General features: G+C 35.2%; 2 protein-coding genes across 6 annotated transcripts; both read left to right on the top strand.

The window, feature by feature from the left end:
- The first annotated feature begins 1,222 nt into the window (after positions 1-1,222).
- On the top strand, positions 1,223-13,523 carry LOC104221719 (peroxisome biogenesis protein 2-like). 4 transcript variants are annotated; one of them, XM_070171361.1, is made up of 6 exons: positions 1,223-1,549; positions 7,590-7,703; positions 7,820-7,973; positions 11,649-11,728; positions 12,173-12,339; positions 13,102-13,523. In XM_070171361.1, exons 2-6 carry the CDS (start codon positions 7,653-7,655, stop codon positions 13,229-13,231), a joined length of 582 nt encoding a protein of 193 aa, XP_070027462.1. In that variant the 5' UTR covers positions 1,223-1,549; positions 7,590-7,652; the 3' UTR covers positions 13,232-13,523. The 4 variants fall into 4 exon arrangements, with proteins under 4 accessions (XP_070027462.1, XP_070027463.1, XP_070027464.1 ...); XM_070171362.1 differs by having other exon boundaries at positions 1,224-1,549; positions 7,590-7,670; XM_070171363.1 differs by lacking the exon at positions 1,223-1,549 and having other exon boundaries at positions 7,584-7,670; positions 7,824-7,973.
- A 3,101-nt stretch (positions 13,524-16,624) lies between these two features.
- Positions 16,625-20,844, top strand: LOC104224594 (transcription factor bHLH68-like). Of its 2 annotated transcripts, none has more exons than XM_009776278.2 (7): positions 16,625-17,115; positions 17,502-17,823; positions 18,216-18,290; positions 18,596-18,667; positions 18,982-19,047; positions 19,665-19,727; positions 20,268-20,844. In XM_009776278.2, exons 1-7 carry the CDS (start codon positions 16,922-16,924, stop codon positions 20,391-20,393), a joined length of 918 nt encoding a protein of 305 aa, XP_009774580.1. In that variant the 5' UTR covers positions 16,625-16,921; the 3' UTR covers positions 20,394-20,844. The 2 variants fall into 2 exon arrangements, with proteins under 2 accessions (XP_009774580.1, XP_009774581.1); XM_009776279.2 differs by having other exon boundaries at positions 16,626-17,115; positions 18,602-18,667.
- Positions 20,845-21,078: the final 234 nt, after the last annotated feature.

The raw sequence follows: 21,078 nt of genomic DNA, 5'->3' as shown, positions 1-21,078 counted from the left end.
GTGGCACGCCAAGTCAAGCGGAAGAGCCAATAGGATCATGCCACATGTCAAAAATGACAAGGCATGCCTAGTCACACTAAAATGCCAATAAAATCGCGCCACGTGTGCAAGTGACATGTTCTGGCCAATCAAATGCAGTCATGTCACACTTCCATTTGATTGGTCAGAAAGAGTTTGTTCTTATCACAACTCTTCTCTTCCACAACTATAAATAGGGGTCTTCATAACCTAGAAAAGACACCAGAAATTATAACAAGAAGCAAGAAAGAGCTCGTGGATCAAACGCTGCAAATTCCTCCACCAGTTTCAGGCTTCAAGTTCAAGTTCAAGAAATCAAGTGCAAGTCCAAGAACGAAGAACAAATCAAGGTCACGTTCAAGCTCAAGAACAAGATTATCGTTCGAGGCAACAAATACATATTCAAGATCAAGCTCAAAGGCCCTTGAATTTATTTACTATTGAAAAGAAGAATCAGAGGATTCATAGAGATTGTAACACTCAAATATTCGAAATAAAATACTACGATTGTTGCGATATTTTTCGGTCTTGATTTTATTTTCTCGACGCAAATTTATTGTCTACAAGGTAATTTTCACAAATTAAATTTGATAAATATTTTAAAGATTCGAGAACTAATAGTATATAACAGAAGAAATTATAAATGATTATTTGTAGGAAGAGAATTGATAACCCAAAAAAGGATGTAGATAATTTGCTTTAGTGTGAAAAAGAAGAAAATAAATTGGAAAGTTACAAGACATTACACAAACAAAAAATCAAAAACAAGAAAAGTCAATAAAGAATTTGGAAAGTTACAATATGATTCATGTATAGGATATCTTTAATTTTAAAAGAATGGTAAAAACTAGAAAAAAATAAAAAGAAAAAACTTAAATCAGTAAGGGATAATTTGGACAATATAAATTTATGGTAAGGATAGTTTTGTCTTGAACAAATTAATCTTTTGCTTTTTGGAAGAAGCTAAATTTTTTTGTTTCTTGCAAAAACAGAAAAATTGCTTTGGGTGCTGGCCAAAAGAACTTCTTTATCTTGACTAAGCAATTTAAATTTTTTTAAAAATACTTTTTGAGAGAAAAAATTAATTTTAACCCCCAAAAAGCTTGGCCCAAAGATGCTCTTAGTAGAAGCCAAATGAAAACTCCTGAAAATTGAGGCATGACTGGTCGATAACGGGCTTCGCGAGTTTCAATAAATCTTGAGACTTTCAACAAATGGCTCATCGTTTTTATTGTCCGAGAGACGAAAATGCCCTTTTCCCCGCAAGAAAAACATTTTTGTAAAATAACCGCCAGAATCAGGCCTGCGCTGCGTTCTCCGAGAGATTTGCCCGCCAGTAAAGACCTCCAACTTTTTTGTCTAGCATATCTCTTCGCCATTGAAATTCAGCTGAAAGCAGTTATATTAGAAGATGGATAGACAAACCCTAGCTTCATCATCGTCGTCCAACACAATCAATCCCGCACTACCGCCACTCACTACCTACAATAAGTTACTGCCTCGCTCGCACTCTCTTGCTTCATCTCATCAGGTATATCCACTTTTTTTTTTGGCTCCATCTTCTTTTGTGCGTTTATATGCTTGATTTAGCAGTTAGTACTTGCAATAAGCTAGGATTGAACTCGTGACGTGTGTGATAATGGTGTATATTTGCTGATTCGTAGTTATAGAATTGTCTACTAGAATTTTATTTACTGAGTTGGACTTACAGATTTTATATTGCAGCCACTAGGCCAGTGGTGGATGCAACATACTGATACTGGATTCATCTGAATCTAGTATTGTCAGCGTGGATCATAGACTTATGTGTAAAAATGTACCAAAATTGCAACAAATAGTATATATGAGAATCCATAACTTTTAAAATACAATGGGTTCAATACTAAAAACGTTAAAGGTTGAACCCATAAAGCTTAAATCTAGGGGTGGGCATTCGGTATTTCGGTTCGGTATTTAAGAATTTCGGTTCGGTATTTCGGTATTCGGTTTATCAATTGTGTATACCAAATACCGTACCAAATTATTTCGGTACGGTTCGGTATTTCTTATTTTGGTTAGGTATGGTTTCGGTACGGTTTCGGTTTAACCAAGACCCATTCAGATTGTTGCATTTCAGTGTCAGAACCAATTGAGGCTGGTGAATTTACACTAGTAATAGTTCTGTCACTTTCTAATGTAACTGCAGCTAAGCAAAAGCTAAAAAGGCTAAAGAAGCCATTAACAATATCCTTTTCTAGCCATCTATAAATAAATAAAAAACCATGGCCATTACTACTCAAGTGACAAGTCCACAATTATTTAAATCTTTCCAAACCAGGCCATTTTAACAAGTGCACAATTCTGTGCAACAGTGCAGTATGCACAATTCAAATTTCAAAATTCAAAGGCTCAAAGATGCAACAGATGCAGCACCTAGAGCTCATCTATTGGCTGCATTACCAATTAACAGATGCAGATGCAGCAGTCTTAACCAACAGATGCAGCAGCTTAACAAAATTAACAATAAAAACAATAAATTATCAAGGTGCAACAGATGCAGCAGTCTTAACAAAATTAGCACTTAACAGATGCAGCAACTGTAGCAGAGTTAACTTAACAGTGCAACAGTCTTAACACTTAACACTTAAACACAGTGCAACAAAAACAGTCTTAACACTTAAACATAGTGCAACAAAAATAGAGAGGGCATCCCTCAACAAAAACAGTCTTAATTCTTAAATACGGATTCCGGGAAGACGCGCTAGACAACGCTTAGTATGCTTCCTTAAACCAATTGTTCCATTCCTCTTTGGATTAACATTATAGACTTGACCACAATGCTTGCACTCTACTTTGCGAACTTCTCCGTTATCTTCTTTCACCTCAAAGTGTTCCCAAATATCGGAGCGTACTTTAGGAGCACGGGGCATGATTGCACTTGAACCTAAAAAAATATAAATCATAAGTTAGAATATTATATTTTGATGATAATAAAACAAAACTACAAAAGTATTAAGTATATCACCAAACAAATAGAGTATTAAACTTACCACTCAAGATGCAAGTTGCAACTATACATTAAACAATGGTAGTAGTGCTTCCATTATTTTCCATATCTAAAGATAATTCGACCAAATATGTCATACAAATGAAAAAGCATGATATATTATTTTGAACTAAAATACACACAAAATATTAAAGCTTACCAAGCTCGAGTTCCTCAAGATACTTCAAGTCTTCTTCAACACTAATAGGATTCTTCTCTTCTTTAAGCCAATCTTGAACACAAATAAGAGCTTGCACACATTTAGGAGTCAATGAACTCCTAAATGAATCAAGAATACGGCCACCGGTGCTAAACGCGCATTCCGACGCCACACTAGAAATTGGAATGGCCAACACATCACGAGCCAACTCCGAAAGAATAGGAAATCTAGGAGCATGTGTTTTCCACCAATTTAAGATATCAAATTTTTCACTAAAAGGCTTTTGTTCTTCACTAATGTATTTATCCAACTCCGATTTAGCACCCCCACTTCCATTGTCTTCCTTTTGTTTCTTCAAGTGAAGCTTTGTCCTTATTAAAGTTGCACTTATAACACTCCCACTAGATGTATTAGATGTGTTGTTAGATGAAGTAGAACCAGATGGAGATTGAGGACAAGATTCGGTTGAATACTTTTTAGATACTCTCCAAACAAAGAATTCATATAAGCATACACCTCAACATTTATTTTCTTCCCTTTTTCCTCCCCAAAAAGTTCTTCAAGTGCTCCCTCAACATATTCAAATTTCTTACGTGGATTCAAGACGGAAGCAATAAAAATCATTTTTTTCATCTTTTCAGGCTCGCCCCAATACTTCTTGAACTTTTCTTGCATTCGCTCAGCCATTTTTCTCAAATGCTCATCCTCACTAACTAAACGCATTTTCAAATGACAATAAAGTTCAGATACATCCTCAAAATGAGAATTACAAGTGACATAACATGAACCTGAAACTTTTTTAGTTAGCTCGTGAAATCTTGCAAGAAACTATATCACATTCCTCACATTCACCAATCATCAGATTCAAGAGGACCTGCACTACTACCATCTTCACAAAAATGAGAACATTGATAAGCAGAAAATCCATCATCAAAAAGATGCAACTTGTCAAAGGCCTTTTCAAAGTGTTGTGCCGTATCCAACATCAAATATGTGGAATTCCACCTAGTAGGAACATCCAAACACAACGTTTTGGTACATTCTACCTTTACATATGCACAACACTGTTTAAACTTTAAGGTCCTTGCAGGCGAAGATCTCACATACCTCACAATATTTCTAACACGTGTCACAGAAGCATCAAGTTCTTTCAAACCATCTTGCACAATTAGATTTAGTATATGAGCCATGCATCTCACATGAAGATGTTTACCACTCATCATATTAGTTTTCCACATATCTAACTGTTTAGACAATTCTTTGACAGTGACATCATTTGAAGAAGCATTGTCCACAGTAATAGTGAAAACCTTGTCTAATTTCCATTCAAGCAAACAATCCCTAATAGCTTTAGCCATCTCTTCACCCTTATGACTAGTGATAGGGCAAAAATTAAGTATTCTTTTATGCAACTTCCAATCCCTATCAATGAAGTGGGCTGTCAAACACATATAATTTATTCTTTGTAATGAAGTCCATGTGTCTGTTGTGAGGCAAATTTTTGGTTGTGCTTCTCTAAAAGAACTTCTTAGATTTTCCTTCAATTCACCGTAAACTTCATAACAATCCCTTGTTATTGTTCTACGAGAAGGAAGACAAAATAGTGATTGAATTTTTCTCATAAACTTCATAAAGCCTTCATTTTCTACAAAGCTAAATGGTAGTTCATCAATAACTATCATCTCAATTAAGGCCCTCCTAACCACTTTTTGATCAAATTTCCAAATTGATCCTTCATTATTTTGGCAAGATTGAAAATTTAGCAATGTTTGACTATTATCTTTAGCAATGTTAAGTGGGTATTCTTTGCATCTAAGCAAATGATTCTTCAATCCTGTTGTTCCATTCTTAGATGAATTAGCAGCATAAGCTTGTTTACAATATCGACACCGTGCTTTCCCAACCCCATTAACCTCAAATTTATCAAAATGGTTCCAAACGTCAGACCTAGGTTGCATTGCTTTCCTTTTCTTGGAATCTTGAGTATCAATGGTGTTGGTGTTACTATCTACCGTAATAGGTAAACTTTCACTTGAACCAACATCACTTACTCTACTTGTATCTGCCATCTATACAAAATTAAACAAATATAAACATAAATTAACAATCAACAAATTAAGAATCACTTACAGACTCATGTTTTGCACATTAGTAACATAAGATATAGTACCACTAATCTTAGTTTTCACAAAAGGATTCACTTTCCTATCAGAAAAACCATCCAAACAAAGAATTTGCATCCAACCATTCCACAAAATTTTAAGTCCTATGCTGATTTTTACATCAGTGTACTGTAATATCCTTACATTACCTATAAAGATGAAGATCAAATGGAACAACAACTAATTTCCTAAGTTTCCACACTGAAATTCTTTAGTGCAACTTGGGGAGGATGTGTTTTGTCCTTGAACTGAATCAAAGCACCAAAAATGAAACAAAATGGAAATAAAAAACCAAGAAAATAAATCCATGATATACCCTTTTGGATTAAAAAAAAAGATAAAACATCAATAGCAAGTCAGCAACAATAAGATTAACAAGACTAAACAAGAATGTTTTTAAGAAAAATGAAGTTTGTAGAGTTTCTTTTATTGTTTGGCCAAAATGGAGTGTGGGACCTTGTGACTTTTACATAACGGAGAATTTTCTATTCATCTTCCTTCAACTGATTGAAGACCATCAGTGGTAGAAACAAGAATCAGCCATAGTAATTGAGTGTATATGAGAAATCGCAAGTTCGCTAGAAAGTAGAAATCGCTAGAAAGTAGAAACATACCTTTGAAAATTGAAACTATCGCAAGTTCGCAATAGCAGCGTCTTCGTTTGCCCAGAATTTGTGAGGGCTGAGGAGTGTGGATCGCCTAATCGGAGCTCGGAAAGACGGAAATCGCCTAATCGGACTGAGGAATTGAGGAATCGGACCGAGGAATTGAGGAATGGAGCGTCTTCGTCTCTTCGACTCTTCGTTTGCTGCTCTGTCTAATAGCCTAACGCCCTAACCTAATGAATGATGAAAAATTAGCTTTAGACAGGGTGGGCTGGGGCTTTGGGCTTTGGGCTTGGGCGTTGGGCTGGGGAGTACACTGGGTCAATAAGAAAATTAGAAAAATGTCTTTAAAAAAATCGGTATTTCGGTATACCAAAATTTCAAATATCTAATACCGAGGACCGTACCGAAATACCAAAATACCAAAATTGCAATACCGAATTAGACCAAAATACCGAAAAAACCGAAACACCGAATTAATTCGGTTCGGTTCGGAATTCGGTTTTATGGATTTTATGCCCACCCCTACTTAAATCTTGAATCCGCCTCTGCACTAGGCCCTCGCAAACTAAAGGTAGGCTATATGCTTCATTCCTACGATTAGGGGCGTTCATAAAAATCCGAAAAACTGAACCAAACCGAAAACCAAACCAAACCGACCAAAAAAACCGATACTTTTTGGTTTGGTTTGATTTTGGTTTTGAATTTTAAAAACTGATCAAATTTAGTTTGGTTTTGGTTTTAATCAGAAAAAAACCGAACCAAACCGACTATAGGAGTAGCTATTTTAGATTTATTATTAAACCTATATATATGTATATTTCTATACAAAGTTTCAAAAATTTAATGGTAAATGTTAATAGTTTGCACTTTTAGTATAGTTCTTTACCTTTACATTCTAGTTTGATTGGTAGTTTTCTTTTGTTAAGTGTAAGAATCCATTTCTTGTTAAAATAATATATTTTTAATCGAGTCCTTAAATTATTCATCACTATTTAATTTTGATTCAATTATCATCAATATATCTTGGTAAATAATAGATTTCTCAAAGGGCAATTGATTTGATAGTGTTACGTTGAAATGTGGTCTCCGAAATATGTGTGTGATAATGTATGTTCTTATATTTAAGAAAAAACCGAAAACCCGATAAAACTCGATATAAACCGAATCGAGAAAAAACCGACTTAATTGGTTTGGTTTGGTTCTAATATTTGAAAAACCGACTTACTTGGTTTGGTTTCTTTTTAGGGAAAAACGAATCCAAACCGAACCATGAACACCCCTACCTACGATGATTACAAAGGAAAGACAATGACAAAGACATCATTTTAGGGAATAGACTAAGCCATCTTATAGAAACCTTTAATGATCTGTTAGTGTGTGTTTCTTTGTGGAAACTGTACTTCTTTAAAGCTCATTTGAATTATTATGAAAAGTATTAGTATCTACATGCACAAAGGTTTTGAAAAAACATGTAAGTGTTCCCTTGTCCTTTTTTTTTTTGGAACCCCAGGAAGGGTGAAAGATGAATTAAGGAGTAGGTTTTGAGGTTTTATTTACTGACTTCTAATCTTTTATCTCCGACTAAAAAGTTTCCCATTGCTTACTTCTTTCAACAGTAAGCCATTCCTACTTCAATATCAAGAGTTAATCAGGTAGATGCAGGAAGATTGGACATTGAAATGTCGGCCATGCTAAAGGTACAGTTGGTTAAGGTCTTCTCTTTGATGAAGGTACATGTAATGCAACCTTCTAAATTATTGGGGAATTCATCTCTGCATTGTTTGGGCGATCTGATAAAAAATTGATATACATTCAATTTGCTTCTGTTTCTTCCCTTTGGGATTAGTCAGGAATGTTATTTCAATATGAGTCAGAACTTGATGCTTTCTTGGAGTTCCTTATCTGGCGGTTTTCTATCCGAGTTGATAAACCTACGCCGGGTAATGCGCTAATGAATCTGAGGTATAGAGATGAACGTGCAGTTGAAGTAAGAGGAAAAGGTTGGTTATCTTCTTTTACTTAATCCTTTTGTTCCTTTATGTAAGTTGCTGCTAACAAGCTCTTCTTTTACTGTTCAAATGAATAAAGTTGCTCTTACAAAAATCCTTTTTCTGTATTAATCAGCTGGATACTATGTCATTATTTACACTATTTTCTACAACTTCTGGTGTTGAAATTGTCCAAACTTGGAACATCTAATGTTACTAATCCTTGGGAGTTGGGGCGTGGAGAGACTAGTTGAAAAACTTTTAAAATACTTAAGTTGGCATGCAGGCATTCACTTCGATTTTGAGGCTGAGTTCATTGTTGATAGCATGAATAGGAGCATTTTCTTAGGAAAAAGAGTTACATTGCATGCATTCAGCCCTTTTCCTCCAGATAATGGTACCACCTCATTTTAACATATTTTCTTCTTCCATGGTTGGTCCACCATATTTTTTTTATTTTTTTTCTGTATGATAGTGGTCCTGAATCTCCCCCTTGGTATGTCTTTCTTTTGTCCTTTGTAAAGGGCAATAGGAGATTTTGTCTGTCTGTCAAACAGACATCATCTATTTGGAGTTTTTACTGGAAATATCTGATTGAGATGAATCTGAAAGCAAAGCATTTCAAGTCCAAATTGACTACCATGTATGGACTCTCATTGATTACTTAAGATAGCTTGATATCCCTGAGAGCTGTAAATATTTACTTTTATAGAAATGCTCAACTTTTCAGTAACTTTGGAAGCCAAATAGTATTTAGCAAGTGTATAATATCAATTGGGATGGAGGGACTTGAGGAATTGGCTTGGAAATCTTGCCTGTCGTAATTTCTACTTGAAGTTGCTAAGGTTGACAGCTTGATGCAATTGAATCTTTCTTTTGATCATATACCTCTCGCATCAGCCTTCATAGTTTCAATTGTAGTTTTGCTTTTCTGCATATCTTAGTTCGAACGGGATTGGAGGGACCTGGACTTACTGTTGCTCAAAAGATATGGTACTGTCGCTACTGTTGGCGGTATATATGTGGGGCCATCTTCAATCATTTTCTGCTTTTCGGAGATGGGGTGACTCTGAGCGGATAGTCCTCTCTTCTTCACTTTCCCTAGTTTTTTTACGTGCTCGTGTCCGTGGATACAAATATATGATTGTTAAGATGCTCTTTGCTATCTGCACTGAGATAGGTGGGATTAATGTGTTGTGAATTTGGTATAATGCAATTTGATAGAACTTTCCTTATAAAGCGGAGATCATTTTATAGACGAAATTGAGAAGGCATGAATGCTCAACGACATAAATAAGGTTAACTTTTCCTGCTTCCCGAGATACATAAATCTGAACGGTTCAATTTTAAATCTTAAGTTGATGTGTTGCCTAGTAAAAATTGGTCATCCATAATAGAATTGTTGTAGTAGTAATTTTATGAGAAGAATTTGAACAGGTAAAATAGTAACTTTCAAAACATTGACTTGTTAATGTTGTGGCTGCTACAGAGGTCTTTGGCACGCCGAGCAACAACAACAACAACAACCCAGTATAATCCCACTTAGTGGGGTCTGGGGAGGGTAGTGTGTACGCAGACCTTACCCCTACCCTGAGGTAGAGAGGCTGTTTCCAAATAGATCCCCGGCATCCTTCCCTCCAAGAACTTCCCACCTTGCTCTTGGGGAGACTCGAACTCACAACATCTTGGTTGGAAGTGGAGGTTGCTTACCATCAGAGCAACCCCTCTTTGGCACGCCGAGCATGGTTGTTAATACAACGGATGGAGGGGATCTATAAAGCAGCATCTTTCAGCAATCTACTTATATTTCTTTACACAGGAAGGTATATCTCTGATTGTATATCTTTTTTTCGTGTTATTTCTTTTGAAAGCATTGTTGGAAATATTTTTTGCTTTTAATCTTTGGTTGCACATACTTTTCTTATTTCTTTCCGTTGCACGACATGACCACTAAATTAAAGAAAATAAAAGGATAGACGAACTCCTATAGCAGTTGTATTATGTCATACTACTGATTTTAAAAAAAAAAAGAAAAAGATGAACTTATGCTACTTGAATTAGTGCACTAGCTTAACAATGGACATGCGTGGAAGAAAAGCAGAGCTGCAAGGCCGTTTGCTTTATCTTATGTGTTTACTAGAAAGTAACTTGTTCATGGAGACTAATGAAGTGAATGTAATTGGATATGTAGAATGCTTGGAATATGCTGAATAAATGGACCCCGTCACAATTAAATTTGCTCCTGTTTGATTGTATCCGCTAGTATATAGTGGTTACTCCATTCTTGTTAGTAAAAGGCCATTTTTTATGTTACTTAAGAAAGGGCCTCGTCTAAATTAAGCTGGTACTTCCAATTTTAATCTGTAACTGTAGTCAACTACTATCATTTTATCTATCATTGTCTTGCTTGGTCGGTTCAAGCATCGAAATTATATGCATCAATCAATTGAGAAGGGCCAGTTCTTGGGTTGGGGGTTTGGGCTTCCCAACTGTTAAAGAGTGGTGCCACATCATTGTAATGTTGAATTTTTATGGTATAGCTCTTTGTAGTCCCTTAATTGATTTTAGTAGCAGTATATCTGGTTTATGGTTTGTCATGACTTATGAGTTCATATATCAATAAGCCGGTGTAGGTTTTTAGTATTGAATTCTCAGAGTAAATGCAATGGAAAATTAACTGGTTAACTCCAAGTAATAAATTTCTGCATTGTTGTTATTCGCTGCCAACTAGGTCGAGCCAAGTTTTTGGTAAAAATTTGTTGCTGGACATTTTGAAATTTCTCTGTCCAGTGAAACCAGATATGTCTCCCGGGATGGCTTTGTTGTCCAGGAACAGGGTGAGACAAATCTCGAAATGATTGGCAGTGACTATAAAATAATGATGATGTTCAAAGGGTACTTCACCAAGGAAAAGGTAAAATAGCACAAAATAGAAAATACAATATAAAAGGCAAAAAGACTTAAGTTAGACAATCTACATGCATTCTTGGTAGAAGATGTTAACTGATGAACATGCTCGTGCATCCGTTGATTGCTATGAGGGTCCTGTACATGTGACATATTAAAGGGTTTAACTGTTGAGCATCCCTGCATGTATTGACTGCTATAACTATCCTGTACATTTGATCTTTAGATTGACTGGAATTAAGAATATAAGAGTGAAGTTACCTATCAATAAATAAAAAAGAATATAAGAGTGAAGTTACCTATCAATAAATCAATCAATAAATAAAAAAGAATATAAGAGCGAAGCTAGAAAATGTACCCAAGGCAGACAAAAGCTTGGGAATTTAAGTGGAGCAGGGTAGAGAGGAAGACTCATTACCCACCGAGCTTCGAACCGTGTGCCACTACCTCTCGGGGATTTCTCTGTTATGAAAATAAGCGGAAGTTAGAAAATCCAGATGCATTATTGGTACCAGGAGTTAACTGAGCATGCCCGTGCATGGATTGACTGCTGTATGTGTACTGTACATGTGACATTTCAAATAGGGTTTAACTTTTGAACATGGATTGACTTCTATGGATGTCCTGTACATGTGCCCTCCAAGGGACAGCCCGGTACACTAAGCTCCTGCTATGCGTGGGGTCGGGAGAAGGGCCGGACCTCAAGGGTCTATTGAATGGAATTAAGATTATAGCTTCCTATATATTTTGGAGATTTACTGATTATTCTACATGTATCAGTGGCATGCAGGTATAGGAATATCATTGAAAGAGCTTTAAGAGCCAGACTTGTTTATTGGAGTCCACATATGAACAGAACAGTGAGCTTCGAGTACATGAATCTCCAATTGGTGTGGAATGAATTTTCTGATTGTCCATCCATTAGTAGAGTGTTGCAGACTTTATATGGTCATTCCGAAGTGAGGAGAATATTGATGACAAATTATCTGAGAATCTATGTCTGCAATTTCTCTATCAATTATCTGTTAGGATATTGGTCCTTAACCTTATCAAAAAAGGGAAAGGGCCCTTAAAGAGCGTTGCTATGCTTTTAGCTTTTTTACATGCTTCCAAAGGGCTAAAAGATCTTTTTTCCAGCTAGTGTCATGCCTTGCTGGTGCCTGGTGGGTATGGGGATGAAGATGGTGCTCCAAAATTGGTCTTCTGCCGTTAAAAGTTATAGTTACTATAATTGTTTCATACGAGCGCAGCTGTTTAGCTAACAATGCGAATGGAGGTACATTCTCAACTGTTCTAATATACAGGAAATGCTGCTCTTGCTTCTTCCCCTTCTCAATTCAACATCTGTCAAGAATTTTATTCGTCCGTTCTCAAAGGACAAATCTTCAGACTCTTCAGTGGATGACACTTTGTGCCCAATCTGCCAAGGAAAGCCAACAATTCCATTTTTAGCTATCCCTTGTCAGCACAGGTACCAATATTGCATGCTTACAATTATGCAGTAGAATGGCAATGCATTGTATCTTTCAAATGTTCATGTCTTCAATAGGAACTCTATTATATTGAAGCTTAATCAAGATATGAGCTGAAGTAATAGGTTGAATTCACTGAAATTGCAGAATGACAATCTTATACTTATGCATGCATATTGTATATTTGGAGGTTTAGCCTGTACATAGGTATAACTTTATTGTTTCAAAGAAAAGAAACCTTGAGAGTTGAAACTATATAAAATGTTTCAGGGTTGTCTAGAAAAATAGTTTATCTTTTCAGAGCCTCGCATCCTCCTATATCCTTAAAATGAACTTCACATCCAGTGTTTTATAGACAACCATGGCATTCAAATCTTGGAGCTAGTTAAATTCTCAACTCAAGAAGCGGAACTGGAAGAACACTTTATCTCTCCAATTCATTTCCAAATAGAGTCAGGGGCTTTACCCAATCAATGAGTCAAAATAGGGAAATATGTGAACATCCAGGTAGATCTGATCTGATACCCATAATAAGTAAGTTGTCGTGTACAAACCAAGTTTAGACAAAGTAACTCAAATATCTATGGTAGTCAGTCCACTCTTAAGGCAATTGTATCTTTTGATATTGCAGAGGGGATATATCTTGTTTCTTCATCTTGTCATCCATTTGGGTTGACGTCATTCATGTGTCCATTTCTTGCTTTAGTGTGCTGTTAGTAACTGTTGTTCAGTGAGTTTTATGTATCTCCATTACTATACAGCTACTGTTACTACTGTCTTCAAACACGTTGCTCCGCTGCTCCGTCTTTCCGGTGCCCCCAGTGTGGCGAAGCAGTTGCTGCGATGCAACGACATGGTGGTTTGGTCAACAACATTAGTCAGAAACAATAATTGTTGTCCAAGGTGAAATGAAATGACGGGAAAGGCAAGCTTCAGTCAAACTATGGATCAAAAGTTGCCCAAAGATAACATATTGAACTAGGAATCAAGATCCCTCGATAAAGCAACTTGTTCTGCTTTATTGAGTGCATTCATTTGTTAAAGTTTCTTGTCTCTTTCAATGTGGCCTTTCTTTTTAATCTCATTTATATGCTTATTTTAGAGATTCTCTTAAAAGTTTGATCAGTCACAGGTCACAATTGATTCAATTTTTTTATCAAATGGCTCAAGCAGCCTTTTTAAAGTTTTGGTCAAGAGTAACATCCTAATTAAAACTTAAAAGAATAGACAAAAAAGAGAGAAATCTTTCATTTCCTTACAGTTTCAGATTGTAAGCCAGTGTGCGGTGTGTTACTGAATCTGCATGTAAAGTTGCCAAGTGATGTGCAGGTTATAACGCTTTTAAGCTGATAATAGCCGTTTAAGTATTTGAGCAGTAAAAGTTCATCATAACGTGTGATTTCATGGGGATTTAGACCATTAATCCTTACCTTTCTGTTCTTTCCATGGGCTTATAGGTAATAGGTGAATGAATTGCATTAAAGGTAAGTCCTCTCAATTTCAGCATCGTATTTCCTTTTTCTGCTTCTTTTTGGTTGGGTCTACAAGGTCAAAAAACCTCAAATAAAAACTACACTTGTCCATAATAGCAATCTAAGCTCGAAAGATAGGATAAAAAGGGTGTATGCCGTCAGCAATAAGACTCCTGAATTGGTCCGACAGGTACTTTATTATTGGAATTAGTTATATATGCTGACCATACAATAAATTGTTTTCACCATCACTGTAATTAAACCGAAGCCTTAGAGCAACAGCAGAGATGTCTCCCGTGTGACCATTGATGCTTACATTATATATGGTAGATTGATAGGATGTCTATATTACACTTTTGGGGTGCAGCTCTTCCCTATGTGAGTGCGGGATGCATTGATTGTTATCAGGTTATTTAGAGTACTTGTAATTGCTTTAAATGATCCAGTCTTGTAAATATTTTCTATAGAACTTAAATTCTTACTAATTGTCACCATTAGCTTTTCTTTTCTTTTTCTAGTCACCATTAGCTTTTTACTCGTTGTCAAAAAGTTGTGGATAGCTTCGTACTCTGCGTTTACTCTAAATTTGTTCTACCTGCCACGGTTATTAGGACGAACACCTCAAATCACTCTTTTGTTTTTATAGAAGAACCAATCTATAGAGGAGCTCAACTGGCAATTTTAGAGGGTTAAACATGCAGTATAGCTAGTTACATTTTAATAACTCAAGTAAAAAGGGCTTCATATATATGTTTTCTTTAGCAGCCACCTAACAATGGGATGAGAAAAGGTAGCGTTAGTGTATGTGTCAAGGGGTATCCAGATAGCCCAATTTGGCAACCATGACCAAACAAAACGAGGCAGTAGGCACGCGCATGTCGAGAAGTATTGGTTTGGCTACTATCAAAATTATTAAATTTAGCACTAAGTAATAATTCATATAGCAAGTTGCACGTACACATATCACGTACGTCTTTTTCTTTATTCAAGTTTTGTTTCTGAACCCAACAAAGTAATTTTAGCCGAGGGCTCGCTGGGTACACATTTGGACAATTTTTAGTTAAAGTTGAAAAAAAGAGTATTCGAAGTTAAAGTTAAAAGAGTATTTGAAAGTTTATCATATCTTTTCTTCTTTCCATTAGGCGACACAAGAAATAAGGGGGCATTTGCATCTATACCTGTTTTTTGGGTCATGTTCTAATTTATACCCGGTTTGCAATTTTTTTTTTTGAAAGCGTACCCACTTTTCGCGTAACTTCAGGCATACAGCCTTGAAGTAGCAAAGGCAATCACCAAACTTCAGCATTCTAGTAGACGGGCCTGAAGTAGCAATATTCTAGTAGACGGGCTTGAAATAGCAAAAATTGCTGAACCAAGTGTTGGCTGAAGTTTTATTTGTAATGGTTGAACTTAAGCATTCTAGTAGCTGAAGTTTTGTTCTCCATTTGTTGAACTTAACATGTTTTAGCTGAAGCTTTGTTATGTTTGTGATGAACTTCAGGGTTGAAGTTTGTTTTGTATTTAATAAACTTCAACATTCTAGGAGCTGAAGTTTTTATTTATATTTGCTGAAGTTCTAAAACAACAATATTAAGATCCAGTTGTTTATATTTGCTAAACTTCAGCATTCTTAAAGAGAAAAGAAGAAGAAGAAAAGGAGGAAAAGAAAAGAACGCAAAGGCCGCAGGAAGAAGGAGGCACATGAAATTGTAAAAATTAGGATATAAATTAAATAATTTTAAAAATATGGGTATAGGTTAAATGGGCGACCAAATAGGGCGTCCCGTGCAATTTTTACAGAAATAAGTTTAATGAGATAAACTTTTTAATTGAGGTTAAAATTGACTAGGATACCATGCTATTGTCTTCTTTCACTTTTTACTTGAAAATAAATTCTCTCTCTCTCGAGTTTTAACTAATACTTGTAAAGGTTGTTCTATTTTAACATCGATTATCAAGGGCAGCAACTGAGAAAAGTACAAAACGTCCGGTATAACATCAGATCTTTTTGTGATAGTATTCATATATAACAGTTGTTCACTATAAAAGTCAAAGTTTTCTCGAAATCGAATTTTTATGTTATATTATAATATATATTCTCAATAATAACACTTCACTATAACAACCAAAAAGTAACAAACAACACTTATAGAAAGCTTTGATTGTACATGGTCGTTTACTTCTATTACCTATGTGAAATTAATCCATCCACTTTTTCCCACAATTATACGTCAAAATGACTACGTAAGAGTGTACGAGTTAACTGTCTTAGCCGAGTAAATGTCATACAACTAGCCGTTTGCTTGAGCAATAAAAATTTTGTTTCAAGGTGTTAGTTACTTGGACGTTAGAAAGTAACCTCTCAAAACAGGAAAACAGACATCATTACTAAACTATATATGAACAAAAATTAAAGTACGCAGCAGATATTGATAACGTGTAATTTCATTACTTGTGAAAGCTCCACGTAAATAATCTTATAGTATAATTTTTTTTTACATAATCAAGTTAAAAGTTGATCGGTTAGTATACTTGGGAAAAGAGAATGCTCTCCTTTAGATGATAATAATATGATATGACCTAGCTATGAAGGCAGCTCGATATATATGTATAGCTAGTTAGAGAAATAAACAATCCCAAAGTTACCACACCCCCAAATCAAGGAATTAAAACCCCACGAGCATTTGTTTTTTAATAGCCTGAAAACACTCCCCCACCAGCCTTTCTTGCCCCCACTTTTACAATAAAGCTAAAGCAAGAAATTTTTCAAAATAAAGAAGAATAAGTACACATATAATTGAGCGATCGATGGAAGAGCTAGCTATATAGAGAGGAAAACAAAAAAATTAACAAAAGCTAGTCAACCCCACAAGTAAGAAATACTACTAAGTAAATAATTTGAAAGGGACATATTGGTTTCTTCAACCTCTTGTGAGAAAAGCAAATACAGCCCTGAAGGCTTCAACAAAGTTTCGTTTTGGTGCTCACACAAGGAAAGAAGACAGACAAAGCTAGCTAAAAAGAAAGAAAGAAAGAAAGATAGGATTTTTTTTCCCCTTGAATATTAAGATGTGCTTATTTTTCTACAATAATCAGCAGTAGAAAACTGATGGCTGGAAACCCTACAAATAACTGGTGGAGCATGATGATGAACGGAAGCATGCATCCCAATCATGAATCTCAGCAGTTTTCTTCTTCTTCTTCTTCGTCGTCGTCTCAGCATTTTTATGGATCTTCTAATTATTTGGCTGATATTAATATTCCAAGCCATGATTTCCCTCGCTCATGGAGCCAGCTACTTCTGTAAATCTTCTTATCTCTTTTGGTTTTTCTTGGTCACTATAGTCAGTTTAATTTGTGTACAACAACGAACCCAGTGAAATTTCACCTATGAAGTCTGAGGAGGATGGAGGTGTACGCAGACCTTACCTCTACTTATGACGGTAAAGAGACAGCCAGTTTAATTTGTGTAGAGGGTTTAAATATATGTTACCCTAAACATTTGTATGGTTATCTGGTGAACAAGAAAAGATTGAAAAATCATCATCGCAATCTCCCTAACTATTTCTGTTATATTTCCTTTTATGTGGATTATGTGTGTTTATCCAAGTCATGAGTCATGGTGTTTTGACTTGGTGAAACTTTAATTTTTCTTCTTCTTATTTTGTCCCTATTAATTTAAATTGCAGGTCTGGATTATCTGGTGAACAAGAAAAGTCAGGTATGAGTCATTATCATCAGTATAAGAAGCTGCAGGAGAAGTGGGAAGAAGTCCAAAGTTTGAATTCCATCAATCCATCATCTTCTTGTTTTAGGGTTCCTGTTGTTGATGTAAAACCACAAGTAGTGGGCCAAGTATTGTACGGTAATTACCAAGATTTGCCAGCAGCTTCATCACCAGCTAACTCTTGTGTTACCACAACTTTAAGCGATAATATTTTGAACTACTCTGGTAATAAAATTACCAGTAAGGTGGAAGCAAAGCATCAACATCCAGACGATTCATCTGAGGTAAGAAAAATAGGGGACCATTAGTCTATTATACATGGTTGGTCGGAATTATATACTGATTATACAGCTATTTTTAGTTTAAGTAGTTGGATGAACGACTGTTTAAGTTTATTTAAATTTTTTTTTCATGAAAAAAAAGGGAAGTAAAAAGTGAATTTTTCATCTTATCTTTGCATAAAGTCATTAAGTACATAAGTAACATTGGAAAAGAAAAAGGTAATTTTATGATAAATGCCAAAATATTCTATCATTAGCCAAACGAATTAACATAATAAAAGGAGAGTAATTCAGGGGTATTTACTCATTTTGCTAGTTGTCACTATTTTCTCTTTTTAGTACGTTCCCATATGTTTAGCTTAATCTATTTTTTTTTTTTTTTTAAACTTTGAAAGTGTAACAGCACAAGCAGAGGAGGGGTAACTAAGAAGGCTAGAGTTCAGCATTCCTCAGCTCAACCATCTCTCAAAGTAATATAATTCTCTATTAACTCCTTATTCCTCCATTAATCTTTAATTCTAATTCACCGTAATTAGATATTTTGTTAAACAAGTCTCTTGCACCTGCTGATCGAGCAAGTCACCGAAAAGCTATATTGCTTAGACTCTCCAAATATGCTACTGTATTCGTGTCGGATTCTCCAAAGATGCTTGAGAATTCGACATGCACCTGTCGACATTTTTGAAAAGTCCTAATAATGTTTAGCTGAAAACTATGCATCAAGAATACATGGAGTCCTCATTAATATGTAGTTTAATATTTTTTATATTTGAAGCTGCAGGTAAGAAAAGAGAAGCTAGGGGATAGGATAACAGCACTCCACCAACTTGTTTCTCCATTTGGAAAGGTAAACTAAATTAAACTTATTCTTGTACAGTCTCTTAATTTGTGCTACTTAGCCAGCAAGGAGAATTTATTGGACTCAAGAAATACTACAGCAGTAAACTAATTAATTTAATTGTGCTGACAGTTTATGATGAAACCCATAAAAGGAGATTACAGAAACAAATTTTAATCTTTCACTTTTGCTTTAATATATATACCCATGAAGCCTTGTCTTTAAAGTTATTAGCACAAAAGAAGATCTGACTAAAAAAGAAATTAAAGAGAATGAATTTGGGTTAATGCTAAGGCATGGCATATATGTTTACTCTTTTGCAGACTGACACGGCCTCCGTCTTGTCAGAAGCTATTGGCTACATCAGATTCCTTCAGGGTCAAATTCAGGTTTCTCTTCTCTCCCATTTCTTTCCATATATATATATATATATATATTGCGATGCGATGCATGACGCCCAGGCATACATGCCCTCGGTCTAATGGCTTCGATCGAGCAACTTGCATCTAAAGATTCGATAATTCATATGAATCCACAATTCACACAAAGTATCACATTTTGTTATGTTCTTTATTGATGTAAAAGCCCAGATATTCGTTTTCGAGAGTCATTCATTTCCATTTATAAATTTAATGTGCTTTTCTAAATATTTTTATTAAAGAGAAGGAAAAAAAAATTATCTATGAAATTACTTCCTCTATTTTATTTTAGAGTATGGCATTATTTCCTTATCAGGTTGTCTCAAAAAGAAAACACATTTTTGTATTTAAAAGAATTCTTAATTTTAAACTTCTTATTTTACTATATAATACGCTTGTGTAGCCATAAAATATCGTGATGCATATGATCACAAGTTCTTAGGATACTTTCAGCATGAACTAAAAGTCTTTTGTATTCTCAATTTTACATTTAATCAAATATCGTTTTATAAAATGAAATAAAAGGCATAGTTTCCAACAGCTTTTTTGGTTAAAATTTCTTTTTATGTCGTGCACAACATATGCAGGCATTGAGCTCTCCATACATGGGCAATGTAGAAGGAAGCATGGGTCACACTCACCAACAATCTGTGAGTATATATATATCGATCTCATGAGTTGTTCTTTTCTTCACATTTTCCAATAAACGACCAAGATTCCCTCCTCTTTCACATCCATCATACACGTGCATGTGACTAATCATAGTAGTGGATTATTAATTGATTAATTATGAAAAATAACAAATTTATTCAAGAAAAAATAGTTGTTTACTCCCCAAATAAGAATTTGATGATCGCTGCTTTATTGGATCCCTCGCCAAAAAAGCAAGCTTTGAGATGCTTTGCCTTAGTATCAAAAATTCTTTTTCAAAAGAAGTTGTCCTATAAGGTGCAAAAGTTGCCAACTTTATGAAAAACAATTATTGAAGTTTTTGAACGACATCATCTTTTAAAAAGACTTACTACAGTATTATTCTGCTCAAGAAACGAGCGATGAATTTTTTTAAATGAGTCCCTTTATTCATACTTGCACTAATAACAACAATTATCAAACAGCTTCATTTTTCCCGGCAACTATTAAATCTCCTTCAATTTTTTCATAGTTATATGATTTTGAAATAAATTTTGTAGGATTCTCAGGTCAAGGATTTGAGGAGTAGAGGACTGTGCTTGGTTCCTATTTCTTGCACACAACATGTTGGAAATGATACTGTTGGCGATTATTGGGCTCCAGCACTAGGGGGAGGATATTTATAAGACCAAATTATGTTAGTTCGGACTCTTTAAAATATTGTCGCACTCTGGATCATCCAATACGCATTAATTTTGAAGGATCCGACAGGTACCTAGTGACAATTTAAAGAGTCTGAACAATATAGATCACAAGCCAAATTAACGTTAATGATGATGAAGTGATGATATGATGGAATATATGATATAACATCAGAAGCAGTCATTCTCAATATATGCTGCTGAAGTCAGGGCTGACTGTTGTTGATGCTATATATTTTGCATTTCTAGGTAAGTGTGTAGGAACAATGATAAGGTGGTATTTTATGGTCAATGGCAATATGATCATTTTATTTCATGAATAATTATAAACAATATAAGCTAGTTCACAAGTGTTGTATATGTATCAATTGCTAGGATAAAGAATATTGAGCTTTCTTTTTCAAGCAACAGTACTAAACCTATTATTTTTGAGTTCCATACAGCTTCCAAGCTAACCTACGCAAATATGCAAGGGGTCGTATGTGATCTCGCCCAACTATGCCTCATAAAAAGGACACGCGGACGTTACAAATATAATCTGAGTATTTAGCCCAGAGTCGAACCCACAAGGAATTAACCTATCAATTATTATCGTTAGACTTACTAAATTCTATGGAACCAACTTTCCAAACATTCTGAATAACAATTGAGGATGTTTCTACTAACTAAG

Source organism: Nicotiana sylvestris, chromosome 3 (genome assembly GCF_000393655.2).
Source record: "Nicotiana sylvestris chromosome 3, ASM39365v2, whole genome shotgun sequence".
NCBI classification, from domain to species: domain Eukaryota; kingdom Viridiplantae; phylum Streptophyta; class Magnoliopsida; order Solanales; family Solanaceae; genus Nicotiana; species Nicotiana sylvestris.
This window is presented reverse-complemented; position numbering and strand designations above follow the sequence as displayed.